Source organism: Protomyctophum parallelum (assembly GCF_964188405.1).
Source record: "Protomyctophum parallelum genome assembly, chromosome: 18".
In the NCBI taxonomy this organism is placed as follows: Eukaryota; Metazoa; Chordata; class Actinopteri; order Myctophiformes; family Myctophidae; genus Protomyctophum; species Protomyctophum parallelum.
This window is the reverse complement of record NC_139716.1, coordinates 40,482,561-40,497,637: the sequence shown is the minus strand read 5'-3', so window position 1 is coordinate 40,497,637 and position 15,077 is coordinate 40,482,561. Positions and strand designations below refer to the sequence as shown.

Sequence of the window (15,077 nt, the reverse complement as noted above, 5' to 3'; positions counted from 1 at the left end):
TGATGCTTTTCCAAAAAAAAAAGAAATCACACTCGTGTGAAGTGAGGGGCGCTTTTATATCATGACATACATCATCACGTTCCGTCGTGCTCAGCCAATCAAATCATCACGTTCCGTGGTACACATAGACACACAAAGCTGGGCATAGGAGGGGCTAGTGCCCCCTCAAAAATAAATAAAATCAATCAAACCCATGTGAAGTGAGGGGCGCTCTTATCATCATCTCTTTCTGGCCAATCACAATTTGCGTCCTCACTTTTATCTTCAATATGTACTTTGCTCAGCCAATCAAATCATTGCTATGGGGTGATCAGCCAATCACAAACCAATGTTTGTGTTTACACAAACGCTGGACATAGGAGGGGCTAGCGCCCCTCAAAAAGTAATAAAAATAAACACTGGCAGTATCAGCCATCAGAAAAAAAGGACGTGTTTTTGATGAATAAGAAGAAGGGGGGGCAGCAAAAATGAATATCAAATATCTAAATACTGAATCAAGCAACTTAAAAACTGTCTGGGGTGTTCACATCAGCCTGCGTAGACAATAAAATGACCAAAAGGTTTTTTTTAAGTGAAATATCCCTTTAGAGAAGGGAAGTGAATGTTGACTGCATCAACCTTCACCTGAAGCCAGACAGCGATCAGTGAAGATCCACACGCGCATTTATTTAATAAGGTATAAAGACCCTTTCGGAATTTTCTATTTCAGTCTGTTTGCCTTCCGCAGGCACGTTGCGTTGAAGGGGAACAGCTCCTGTGTAAACGTCTGTAGTTGTCCTTCAACTCAACCAGAACACAGCAGCACCTACTCATTCCTCATTCAAGACAGCCACACGCAAAATGTAACTTGTTAGTATGCTATGCAGCTGATAACCGGGTTTCAATTGAGGACCAATTGCTATGCAAACAGGTTTTCAGGACTGACGAGGTAGAAAACCGTCTCAAATAACATGACTGACGAGTGCCCGACTAAGAACACCAAACAGAAAAAGAATACCCCATATGGTCTTGATGACATATTGTTTGGAACCGGCTATTAAGTATGGAGGGAGAGTCTCAGTTTGGCCTTTAGTTCTGCCCAGCAAATCACTGCACCACCACAGACTGGACCCAAGGACTGATTGGATGGGAGAAAACACAGAATTCTTTGGCAGGGAAAAGACTGGAGGGAGAGAAAGAGAAAGGAAGAGAGTCAGACATTCTGAGAAACCTCAGCGACCTTTAGCCCACATGTTGCGAGATCCTCAGCAAACCAACTGCAGTGGGCTGTGGCGCGCGCGCGTGTGTAGGGGGGGTTGATGAGTTTGTCACCTTCTGCCTACTGTCTGATTTGATTTCGGCGTCGTCATGACGGGAGAGCGAGAGGGAGAGAAGTACTTTCATTCCTGCTACGCAAATTCCTCTTTTTCACAACCCACTGTCTTGTCTCTGCATGAGTCTGTAGCAGAGAGACAGTGTCAATGATATATACACAACAAGAAATCAACGGTGGTGTCAAGAGATCTCAACCACACAGACGCACTGAAATCCACATTGAGCACAGCGGAGTAACAAATTACTCACATCTGCGTTGCTTTCGCGCAATTCATATAGGCCATGGTAAGTTCTATGATCCCACGCGAGAGCCCGTTGGCATAATTTCAACAACACTTGTCAATTGGGTAAATTTTTTATACTTTCCAGATTTTAAATGACAGATGATTTTGTTTTGCAATATGACAACAAACAGCAGGGAACACAACGTGAAGCCACATGTCTGAAGTTCAACTGACAACCACAACAGTAACGGGCTCCACCACCACCAGCACCCCTGCCTTTTCAAGAAACCATTTGTCTCCCCAACCACAATCAATAGTGTTCCTCTAAACTAGCCCACACGTGCTTGCTACTTCATTGTAAATCTAGGCGACGTCTGCAGGAATTCCACAAGGCGGATTCTTCTCCAGAATGAGGGAGGAAATATCACCCCTGGTAGCCGTTAGCAAAACAGGAGACAATGCAAAGACACACTGCAGATAACGGTGCAATTTCCCTGCTGTCCCTCACCCCTCCCAACCATTCCTGACGTTCTTGCTATGTCCCTTCCCAAGCCTGTCGTCTATTTGCTTCCATCCTTTCCATGCATTCCTCCCTACATCTCTCTCGCCTGGGTGATGCAGAATTGCCATATTTTTGGGATGCCATCATCACTCGCAAGGGCAAAAGCCATCGCTAGTGGTGCCCATCACTCGCAAGGGCAAAAGCCATCGCTAGTGGTGCCCATCACTCGCAAGGGCAAAAGCCATCGCTAGTGGTGCCCCTTGAGGCAGGCTTTTGGAACCTTGTTATCCCATTCTGACCTGAGATCAGATTCTATACGAGGTTTCCACTGGACACACACTGGTCTGATGAACCCATTCTGACCTGAGATCAGATTTAAAAAATGTCAGTCGCTCTTCGATTTTTCAAAAATAGCAGACCTACAAGCTCGTATCGCGCCACTCGGTGGCGCGATATGAGCTTGTAGATCTGCTATTTTTAAATAGCTAAAGCATGACATGACGCTGACACCAAAATGGGTGCCCGGTCAGAATGGGTTATTAGGGCCCCCCCCGCCACTGGCACAAGTCACGGACAGAATCCCGCAACCTGCAATTAAAAACAGACTACAGACATACACATGTGGAATGCCACAGAACAGGCTGAGGTTGTGGTGAAACAACACAACTACACAACAAACACTACACTACACTTTCTTTCTCCCTAGATGGGTCTAATTAATGCCATAAAGGAAATAAACGAGAAGATGTATAAAGCTTAAGCTACCACACAGTACAAAGGTTAAACACATATATATATATATATATATATATTTGTACCAATGTACAAATATTGCTTAGCAACACAAGATTTCTGCTGATGTCGGGCATGTGTCCATATGTGGGCCGCTGTATAAATACAGAACCACAAATTGAACTTCACACAGTATATTCTTCTATCCAATTATTCCTACATTAGAAATGGTCGGCAGGTCAGCGGACCACATCATCACACTCATGCCACTATGACTCAACCATAAACCATATGGAGTTAGCAATGCAGCAACAAATACAATGAAAAAACATCACACTTGTGTGATGTGAGGGTGCTCTTATCATATATCATTAGAGATGCTCCGATAATCAATGCTCCGTCAATCAGATATATATAGTACAACATCATTTTGCATTTTTGGCCTAAACATTCTGCCCTTCCTCCCCACACACAGGAACAGTTTTGACGTGGGTTTTTAACATAATCATTTTGGAAATATAAAAATGTGCAACATTTCACAAGATCAGTAACGGTATCGGACCTGTCGGTATCGGCCGATCATAAGAAAAACAATCGGTGATCGGTCCCAAAAAACCTGATCGGAGCATCCCTATATATCATCATACATCAGCCAATGAAATAAATACATTCCGTGCTACAAACACACCTACACACAAAGCTGTGCATACTAGGAGGAGTGGCAAATGGCACAAAAACTCAGTGACACAACATGCCCATGTGTGGTTGGGACATCACAAACAAAAGGTTTAACAGGTGCAAAGATGTCACAAACTTCACATTTCTGTCCAAATCCAGACGTCACATTTGTGACCCTGTATTCTCAGGCGGCCGTCCTATATTATTTATATATGATTATTCCCATTCATATATAGAGATACCCGACATGCAGCATCAGTACAAACTGGCGTTGTTACTAGCCCATTCTGACCTGAGATCAGATTCATACGAGGTTTCCGCCGGACACACACTGGTCTGATGAACCCATTCTGACCTGAGATCAGATTCTAAAAATGTCAGTCGTTCTTCGATTTTTCAAAAAATAGCAGACCTACAAGCTCGTATCGCGCCACTCGGTGGCGCGATATGAGCTTGTAGATCTGCCATTTTTAAATAGCTAAAGCATAACATGATGCTGACACCAAAATGGGTGCCCGGTCAGAATGGGCTAGACAACCTCTGTTTCTGTTTCTGTGTGCAATGTCATCTCAGAGTTCGATCAGAGAGAGAGAGGGGGAGAGAAGGAAAGACGATTTCACTAACACAAAAAACTACTACCATGGGGTACCGAATCTAGCTAATCACCGTGCCACGAGTGTGTGTAAGCGCGCCAGACATTCCACAAGATTTGCTTTGGGACAGTAAAAATCTAAGTCATCTAAGGATAAAGACAAAACATTGCAAAACCAGACATAATCCCTCATAGCTTGCTGTTATATGTTGACTTGAATGATGTCCAAGTTAATAGAATTTTCATATGGTAAAACAGCCCGTCCGTCCGTGTATCCATCCACCCCCCCCCCCCCCCCATCTGCAAAAGGCTAGCCCACATCAAAGCAGAAGTGTCACTGTGCTGACAGGTTTTTGCATGCCTATAAATTGTGAGCTATACAATTTACAGCTCTCCGTCTACCGAACAATCTTCGTTCCTACTCTCACATGAAGTGTGGGTCATGATCGAAAGAATAAGGTCGCGAATACAAGCGGCCGAAATGAGTTTTCTCTGACGGGTGGCTGGCATCTCCCTTAGAGACAGGGTGAGAAGTTCAGTCACGCGGGAGAGACAGGAGCCAGCTTAGGTGGTTCGGGCATCTGGTTAGGATGCCTCTCGGGCGTCTCCCTAGGGAGGTCCTCGATGCACGTCCCACTGAGAGGAGACCCCGAGGCAGACCAAGGGGGAGGCATACTATCATCCGACAGAGCATTGCTCCGAAGGAGCAATGCTCCGAGGTGCGCTGCGGGTCGGGAGAGGGTTGCGGTTAGGTTTAGGTGTCTGCCCCGGGGGAGGTTAGGGTTAGGGTGAGGGAGGAGGTAGGTTGTCGTTCGGACCAATGCTCCGTTGGATGAAAGTACTGCACTCAGACCAAGGCGCAGATGGAAGGATTACATCGACTCACTGGCCTTGGAACGTCTCGGGATCCCCCAGGAGGAAGTCACTAATGTTGCTCTGGAGAGTGAAGTCTGGAGCTCTCTGGTGGAGCTGTTGCCCCTGCGACCCAACTACGGATAAGCGGTTGAAGATGGATGGACAATTTACAGGGTAGAATTCCATAAGAAATAAAGCAGTTTCATGCATCCAGAGATTATATTAATCAACCCTGTATGTTCGTTTACACATTCTATACACATACATTCATGATTATAGTTTTATCAGCAGGCAAATAAATTGACTCACTCAACTAATCCTTGCTCCATCCTCACACTACTAAGTAACAATTAGCCTCAATGACATGAGCAAAAGAAATGTGAAAGACTTAATTATGAAGCCGAACAGATTCATCAAAAATGTCCTATTTAACATCTTAACTTCACAGAGGAAGGAAGCAAGGAGGGCTTCAAGTCTATTATTCTATGGTCTTGAGGCCGAGCCTCAAAGACAAGAGCCTTTCAGATGGTGCAACCGGCAGGCCCAGGCTATATCAAGATGTTTCTTCCAAAAGAGCTAATCCATGGGGTGGCTTACTAGTTGCCACTCCCAGTTTATCTGATGCGGTCACAAGCAGCAGTTTGCTCATGGGCTGGGACGGTGTGGCTGCAGGGGGGGTTTTCCCATTCGTGGGAGAATCTGTGGATTTCAGTCGACTGGCGTGTGAATGGATGGAGAGAAAAAGGTTTACCAGATACTAGAGAGAGCATTCTGATTCCAAACCAGACACTTTTGACAACCCCGGCGAGCTCCAACAAACACAGTCAAGAATAACAAGGCAATTATCTGGGCCAACCATGTCAGAAAATAAGCCTTTTCTGAAGCCAGTCTCTCTGGTGAATTCTCCTGGTAGCTTAGAACAGCATATCCTTGTCTATTAAAGAGGCCTTGGCATGACTTGTTTCTCACCAATTAAAGCTACAATCCAGGACTTATTCTAATGAATAAAACGATATTTTAACCAATCTGCATGTTAACAGGAATGTCCGGGTAGGACATTTCATTATACACTGGTCAATACAATGTCAAATAAGTGAATGAAGTAGACGGTGCGCCATCATAGCAATTACAGAAAACAATGGCGCTGTCACCTCACAACTAGAAGGTCCTGGGTTTGATTCCCACTTCTCTGCACTGCGTCATCACCGCCCATATCATGGATGGGGTTGGCAAAAGGGCCTTTCTGTGTGGAGTTTGCATGTTAGGTAGGTACCCTCACAAACAATATGCAGTAATCCTGGTCTCTAAACTGCCTCCCCCTGGCCAGCCGGGGCGCCTGATGGAGGGGAAAGGAACTGGTTGGAATAACGTGTTCCTTCCACGCGCTACATCCACCCGGGGAAACTCCCCCCTGTCAGGTGAAAAGAAGCGGCTTGGATGAAGGAAGCATGAGGTCAATCCGTTGCTCTCCCGAGGTTGGCAGAGAGCGCCCAGGATTGTTCAACAACAAACCCCCCCTTCTCACCCCTGGGGAAACACATTAACACAACCACTTTGCTCTTTTCAGCGGAAAAACAAAAATGGACGAGTAGAAGACCACACACACACACACACACACACACACACACACACACAAGTCTGACTCCAGTTGCCATGGAGTGGTGTGTGTGTGGGGGGGGGGGGTCACTTCATGTTTTCTGAATGAAACATCCTGACTGTGGAGCAACGGTAGAGTGGAGGCGGGTAAAAAAAACTGCTGATGTGCCAGAAACCACCGATCCCTTGGTGATGCTGTAATCTCTACCAACAGCAAACGGAACAGGGGGCAGAGAAGGGCAAAAGCAGGGGCTGAGGAAATTCTCTTGGAAGTCAGGGTGAGAAAATAGAGAGGATGAGCTGTCTCCCTTGACTCTCTATTACGCCGTCTCCCCCTAATTCCTATCCTTTAGTTTCTTCAGACTTACGAGTAGATTAGCACATACACGGCTAACAACAACACTGCAAGGATGTGGGGGCCTCTATCAAACACGACACTGGGGCTGTTTTTGAACACCACACCGAGTGGTAGCGACTATGCTCGAGATAAAAGTATGAGCTCAGCAGCAGATCTAATGCTTTCCGAGCCTTGCACAAGTAAATAATGCTCACTCGCTCCCGCTCTCTTGCAGGAGGAATCTGAGCCCCCTTTTCAGGCCCCGGGCTTTGGAGAATTAGGAAATGTGAGACACCCCCCTCCCCACGCACTCCCACAGCCGTCCTCACGCCCACATAAAGGTTAATCAAATGCATGATCGATAGAGAAAGCCACTTGCTTCTAAGTCATAGGAAGGGAACCACGACATGAGACATAGCATGGCTGGGCTAATTCAGAAGGACGGACACGCTCTGCTCTACCCCACACGCACACACACACCAACATGTGGCTGAGGAGTGAGGACCAAGAACAAGGTGGAGTGCCAAGTTGGCAGTGAGCCAAGTCAAATTACAAAAAAATGTGCATTTTCATCCCCCCTGGGTTTCTCCTGCAGAGGCTTCCTTCGAGAGTGAGAATGAGACACATTGAGAGAGAGAGAGAGAGAGAGAGAGAGAGAGAGAGAGAGAGAGAGAGAGAGAGAGAGAGAGAGAGAGAGAGAGAGAGAGGGCAACAAGAAATGCAGAAAAAAGCAGACTAAGGTCGGCAAGGGTGTGTACTGTGTGGTACCTTAAGAGGCGCGTCATCACACAGCCAAACATGTTGAATCCGAACCTTGAATGATTTTTTTTGCTTGGGGGGGATATTTCAATCATGTGATGTAATGGATACGAGTTGAACTTCCAACACAATAGGCTACTGTATGTATGCAAGTATAAAAACCCTTAAATCGTCCAGTGGTGGACCGGCACACTTATTTGGGTAGCTTGCCTTAGTTTGCAGTCTGTACCGTTATCCCCCCGGCTCTGTGATGCCTTTGAAGATGTTCACATCTCCTGGCTGGCTAGAGTGCAGGTTTGGAGGTTGGGGGCCCATGCACCCCCCCCCCCCCAGGGTGGCATACAGATCAGGTATTTTTTTACCAGCTTGTATTGCTTCCACCATTAAATTATCCGTCAATGCTGCTGCTCAGGTAGAGTGTGCGTGTGGACATGCTTCGGGGGGGTTGGGGTGAGGGCTCAGAGCGGCACCTCTTTTAACTCTAGCCACAGCCTTCGCCACCAAAAAGGTCAGCGCTTCCACATCTGCTGCTCTCTCTGAACCTCTCCTTTCATAAAAGGGGAGGATGGAAGAGGAGAGGACCCCAGGGAATGTGTGCACATGCACACACACACACAAACACACAGTCAGTCAGTCAGACACACACACACACACACATCAACTCGTGTTCCTAGGTAACACCCCATGCTCCCCCCGCAAAAAAGCCCTGACTCACAGCATCACACACAGAGTCTGACTACAACCCCAAAGCAAAATACAATCTCAAGAGGTCTTTGCAAAAAAAAAGAGGAAAAAAGAAAATCACACACACGCGGCTTCAGTCTCTCATAGCCAGGTTCAATGGTATCAGTGCACCAGCAAAGAGAGGCTTGCCTTTTGGCCTGAAAGATACCTCCATTCATTGTGTGCGCGTGCGTGTGTGTGTGTGTGTGCGTGTGTGTGTGTGTGTGTGTGTGTTTTCTTTCCAGCGATGGGTTGAAAGGGGGAGGGCGATGAACTAAATGGAATCTCGTCCCCCCAGGGCAGAGCAGAGGTAGTATTGTGTTGAAATAAGTGATTCATGCTTGTATCATCCCAGGTGAACAGTGCTGCTCTTTCAGCTATCACACGCTCTCTGGCAGACAGGGGGGGGGGGGGGGGGGGAATAGGGCAACACTATCTGCTTTTTCTTATTTTCTTATTTATTTTCCTCACGAAATTCAGGGCTGCATGCTTAGGTCCAGGATCTACTAAATAGACTAAGAAGAAAATGGTGCTTCCTTCACCTGCCTGTTTTTCCATCTTCTTGGTAGCAAGGCATTCATTCCATGGCACCCTCTTCCGTAACAATGTACTAGGCTAACACTGATGGAGCTCTATCTCCAAATGCCATGGCGCTCCGCGTGCCTGGGCCCCTCGCGTGACATTGATCTGTGCTCTGGCACCAATGTAGGCTTCTTTCACCACCTTCAATGTGCAGATTGTGCATGCAATATTATTACTAGCGCAAGTACTGTAATCGTCGGCCAATAAGGGACCACCATTCTTGATGACGTAACCAAGGTACGATTTGGTGATTGGCTGGGTATGTAATACTATGCATGTATGAATGTCGGGGTAAAAATGGTGGTCCCTTATTGACTGTTGATGGTGACTTAACGAAGGTACGTTTTAAGGTTGGAATAAGGTCAATAACTGGTCTAAAGGATTCAGACCAGACAGAGTGCATTTCTAGTTTACTTTGTTTGCGCCGCAAATTATTTCTGCCAATTGGCTACGCCCAATCATGTGACACGCGCGTCTTGGGATGGGATGCAGGTGCATGATGGGAAGGCAGAGTGCCATTACCTAATTCCATGGGACACCGTTTTTCGTGAATTTTTTCGAGGGGCACTATTGTTAGCTACAATACTGTTCTGGCAGCAGAGGTAAAACTAACTTCCTTTGGAAACAAATTAATTTACTTGAGGCCCAGATATCTCTCAGACACACACACACACACACACAGACACACAAACCACCTACCCTCAAGCCAAGCAGATACAGGTCATTCCCATTCAAGTCATTAATGCTTGAGTTAGTTTAGTTAGCTTGACCTTCTTTAGTACATATCTATGGACATCTTTACAAACCCTTAACCCTTTGGCAGAGAGCTTAAAACTGCTTTACACTGCATTTGTAGTATATGTTGTCTGCAAATGGGTTGTGTTGCATGCACTGACACTTTACATGTATCGAGTACAGTAGCTGCTAGGTAGACAGGAAATGGGCAGAGGCAGATGCAGAGTGACGCACGCAGCAAAGGCCGTGGAGGATCTGGACTCGAACCCGCGTCGTGCTGCCAGGCTACACCGGAGCCTAGGAGCCCGGACTGCCAGGTCAGCGATCCGGGCCACACTGCTGCTTTTACACAAATTAAATTCATAGCGGACCAATAGTTATTTAGAATTTATACTACAGAAATGTAATTTGTATTTTTTAAAGGAAGCATTTCAATTTCAAGACCTTACGAACATGCTTGTTTTAGTTACGCTGCAAGCAGTAATACCGTGACATACAACACCAACGGTCATCAAGATTCAAGAACTACTGCTACAGTAACCGACCCTTCCATGCCCTTGCTATATATCATGAATGATCATTATTTTGACCCACAGTTGCCTAAAACGAGTTAAAGGTGAAGGAGGGGGGCTCTGGGCTGTGGTCAGGGATCTAGCCGTTGACGTGGCCAGCCAAATGCTAATAAAGACCCCTTATGGCCCTTTAATTTTCTGTTAAACCCCCCCCCCCCCCTCCCATCTTTATCTGCTCCACTCCCTCCGCCTCCGACAGAAAAACACGCTCGTGAATACACACACAAGACTCTGGAGATATCATCTGGACAGGTGGCCAGCCACCCAGACCTGACCCGTCTGCCCTCTCTCTCGCTCACTCCCTCTCTCTCTCTCAACTGAAATCAGCTCAGGTCCGCTGGAAAACCCCAAATGAACATGCACAGCCACCCATGACAGCCCCCCCCCCACACACACACACACACACACACACACACCTCCAACAGCAAGCCCAGCTAATGTCTGTCACCCACTGAGCTGTCTGTGGGGATTACTGCCTGGACAGTACAAAAAAGGCTTGTGTTTGGCTAATGTGCAGGCAAATCATTTTAATCAGATAGGGTTTACTAGAGTGGCTGTAAACGACAACATTTCATTATGCCACTCATCTAACGGCGCTGGGGTCGAGGCAGCATGCATTTTAACAAAACTGATTATGTTATTAACATACTCCAATTAGGTTAAATAAAACCTACAAAAGCGCCATCATTCTGCTTTAACAGCGAGCTAAATAATCCAGTGGCACTGGTAAAGACTAAAATATTTAGGATGAAATCCTGCAACAATTTATTTCATGGACAAAGTTGTGCAAACTGCTATTAGATAACTCTTTTTTTACAACACCCTTATCCAATAATCTCGTATAGCCTACGAGGAAACGCATTGAACGTTGTTTGCAGCAGCACCCCTCTGCCAAGGAGGAATAGATGACATTTTTCTTTAGAGAATTTGATTAAACTGATCATTAACACACACATGGCTGTAGGTGTTAGGAAATTCAATCAACTGCCGTCGAGGCTGTCCTTGAGTGCACTCGACACATAAAATGATAATTAAACGTTGGTTCAGATGATAGCAGCACGTATAGCCGTAGGTGTATTTTTATTGATTCTAACATTTTAAATGACAGAATCGATCAAATACATCTAGGAGAGTCTAAATCTTCGGCTAAGCAGCACGCACAGTGCAGTGCGGGACTGTTTAGTAAACAAACAGGCGCCGCACTATTTTATTCTAAACACGGTCGTGGCATGCATGCGCAACCAACGTGGGGCAACTATACTCAGAAAGTACACGTTGATTACACATGCTATAATATATCCCTCTCTATTCGGCATTGAATTGATGACTTGGACAATGTTTGACTTTGCGTCAAAACTATCGCACGTTGTCAACAACAAACACGACACGCACAGAGGAGTTTGTGGCTCTTTTTAATAAACGGCGAAGGAGAATAGAACGAATTAAGCTCCATGCAGAGCCTTGATGCTGACAAAGCCGCCGCATGCAAAAACGTGTTCCCCACACACACACACACACAGCCACTGTGCTGTGAGCCACACATCGCTGGCTAACCCCGTTAGCCCCGTGAATCACATCCATCTGCTTAATTAAATAACACGTCCGTGAAACAAACGCACGGCGTGGCTGTGAGATAACCCTTTCAACGAAAGGCTGACGCCAACAACCAGAAAAGGAGAGAAGAGCTGGTGGTGGTGGTGGTGGGGTGGGCACACGTTCGGTTTGTTTTGTTTGCAGCCAGCACCGCTGCTTGATTAGCTTGCTAGCTAAACGGCTCGTCGCTGTGTTTAAAAAAAAATAAAAGACCCCCGAGGAGCGGAGAGCCTCCTGTCCTGGCCGGGGTCGAGGCTCCCCTGGCCGGGCGCGGAGGCTCCGTGAACACCGCTGTGCTCCCCACCGCACGGTGCAGCGCGAGCAGCAGCAACAGTCCACTACTATAAACTGCTCCAAGAAAGACATGCACAGCAACATTCAAACAAAAGAAACCACTTCCATTCACTCCGAACCACCCGACACAAGCACCGGCGGGCGGCGTTCGGAAAACCGCGGCTACGAAGTTAAAAGCAACGCATTTTGGCGTGAATTAAATGTCATTCTTCCCCCCCTTTCCTCCCCTTAGACTCCTCTCCCACACCATCCAGCCCTCGAATCTCAGACTCACCCTGTCACAACAGGCGCCATCTTCCACAAACTCTCACCAAAACTCCAATACTCGCGATATCCCTCCTCTCTCCCAGGGCTCAACAATCCTACCCGCCGAGGCAACAGAAGCAGACTGGAGGAGGTGCAGGGAGCGAGGAGAAAACAGAGAAAGGGGGTGGCTGAGGAGGAGGATGACAGGAAGAAAAGGGGAGGCGGCGGAGAGAGAGAGAGAGAGAGAGAGAGAGAGACTAGAGAGAGAGTGAGCGAAAAGGGCAGACGCCACAACAACAGGCGTGGGAAACTTCCAGGATCACGCGAGGCTTCGAAAAACTCTCACAATAGACCAGCATGCAGGGAGCGTCCACTTGTCGCGAGACGTGCGTGGAAGCTAGCGTAGTTGTTTACCTTGTGGTGCTGAAATACTATTCCCACGTGTTTACCCCGGGTAATAAATTACACAGCACCGGATCGTTGGGGGAAAATAACCGCTTGTCACGAGAAAACCCTCGTTTTTTCCCCCAGAACACACACACGGATACTGTCACATTTTATGTGTCTGTCTGCTCGTGTAATTTATGGATGGTTCAGTTCAGAGGCAGCTGGGTTTCATTTCAGCCAAATATCGAATTTTTTATCATCACCTCCCAATAACGGGGACGATTTACTAGAGGTGGTGATACGCTGGGTTTATGAGGAATTATTGGAGGAGTCCAGCAGACCGAAATGACAAATCCCTGGAGTAACATTTCAGTTAACTTTCTTGGGGTCGTGTGAAAACGTGAATCAACCATACAGTGCAGATTAGTAGGCTACATTGCCATCACATGACCACCCTCCTCAGAGCCAGAACTTCACTCTCAAGTACAAGGAAGGCTATTATACTGTACTATAGGCCTTATCATACTGCGAGAATGAGGCACAGCTGCCTGTCTGTCTGTGTTCTTTCTTTTCTTCTTTATTTTGCCTTTCTCTTTTTGGACATCTGCCAAACTGCATTCAAAAAGGTTACATCTTCCTACAGTGTCAGCTTGTCCGGGGTCAGCTCATTCTCGAATATCTGTGGGTGGGTCGGAAAGCCATGAAGCCTCAATTTCTTGTTGTGGTTTGTTGTGTCTTGTCTTTCCCCACTTAATTTGAATCTGTTTGGCCTCTTTGTTAAACTCATAATCAATCAGATCAGATCTGCTTGGATTTTCCCCCTAAACTTCAAAGACCAAAGTGAAAGATTTGAGTACACTGGCGGCCAATCAACCCTGCACTCACATTTGAGAGCGAGAGAGAGAGATGGAGAGAGACCTCAGTATGAACTGTACAGGGCAGAATTCCCAACTGAATTAGACACATATACTGTGTTAAGATTCAGACTCAGAGACATTCTTTATTGTCCTCCATAGAGGAAAATTGCTTTCACAGTCTGTACACCTCTTCTTTCTTCTTTTCCTTTCGGCTTTCCCCTTCGGGGGTCACCACAGCAAATCATCTGCCTCCATTTCACCCTGTCCTCTGCCTCCTGTTATCTCACACCGACTAACTTCATACATGTCCTCTTTCACTACATCCATTTGGATCTTCCTCTAGGCCTCCTGCCTGACAGTTCCAACCTCAACATCCTTCCACGGATACTATCCCTCCTCTATACATGTCCAAACCATCTCAGTCTGGCCTTTCTGGCTTCATCTCTAAAACATATGACATGCGCTGTCCGTTTTTTCTGCTTCCTCCAGCTCTGCTTCCTGTCTTTTTCGTCAGTGCAACTGTCTCTAAAGTCTAAACCATACAACATAGCTGGTCTCACCACCGTCTTGTTAATGTAGGCCTACACCTTCCCTTTCATTCTTGCTGATAATTTCCTATCAAACATCACAACTGACACTTTTCTCCACCCCTTCCAACCTGCTTGCACTTCTTTTTTCACCCATTGCGCTGAATTGATTGAGTGATTGATTGAAATATGTATTAACAGTTTGCAGTACATTTCAAGCACAACTCAATACAAAAACTGTTAACTGTGAGTGGACGTCCCAATAAAGCATATGTTTACAAGAGGGTCCACCTTGTTCAATTCATCAAAACATTTAGAGACGTACAAGTATATACTTCTTGGCCCAGGCCGTAGCGTAACGGTCTGGGCACCGGACTGGTGATCCAGTCGCGGTGTGCCGCGGGTTCGACTCCCGGACCCGACACGGCCTTTACCGCATGTCATCCCCCCATCTCTCTCCCGTTTCCTGTCAGCCTACTGTCTGTCCCTTAAAAAATCAATAAAGGCGTAAGCCGCAAAAAAATATCTTAAAAAAAAAAAAGTATATACTTCTTAACTTCTATTATAGGCAAAAAACATAACAGGAATTCATCATAAAGGAGCTGGTAAAAAGGGAAAAGAAACATACAGTGAGGGGGGGAAAGGGGTGGGGGGGTGGATTCAGAATTTACGGACCAGTTTCGATTTGCAGCCGTCCGTAGGTGCCCTTTGAGAGCGGTTTTGAAGGAGTCAAGGGATTCGCATGTCTTTATGACTGTTGGTAGGGCGTGGGAGCGAAAAGAAATGTTGACCCTAAATACTTAAAGTCTTCCACCTTCTTCACGTCTACTCCCTTCAACCTCACTGTTCCACTTGGGTTCCTCTCATTCACACACACACACACACACACATGTATTCTGTCTTGCTAACCTTCATTCCTCTCCTTTCCAGGGCATATCTCCACCTCATATCTTTCCTCTACTACTGCTCTCA

General features: G+C 46.4%; 1 protein-coding gene across 2 annotated transcripts in view; it reads right to left on the bottom strand.

Moving 5' to 3' along the window:
- Positions 1 to 12,454, bottom strand: part of rbpjb (recombination signal binding protein for immunoglobulin kappa J region b) — a 77,253-nt gene extending 64,799 nt beyond the window's left edge. For both annotated transcript variants that reach the window (XM_083788698.1, XM_083788699.1), the window contains exon 1: positions 12,363 to 12,454. In XM_083788698.1, coding sequence (XP_083644824.1) covers positions 12,363 to 12,382 — 20 coding nt within the window. In that variant the 5' untranslated portion in view covers positions 12,383 to 12,454. The remainder of the gene's footprint in view (positions 1 to 12,362) is intronic.
- Positions 12,455 to 15,077: the final 2,623 nt, after the last annotated feature.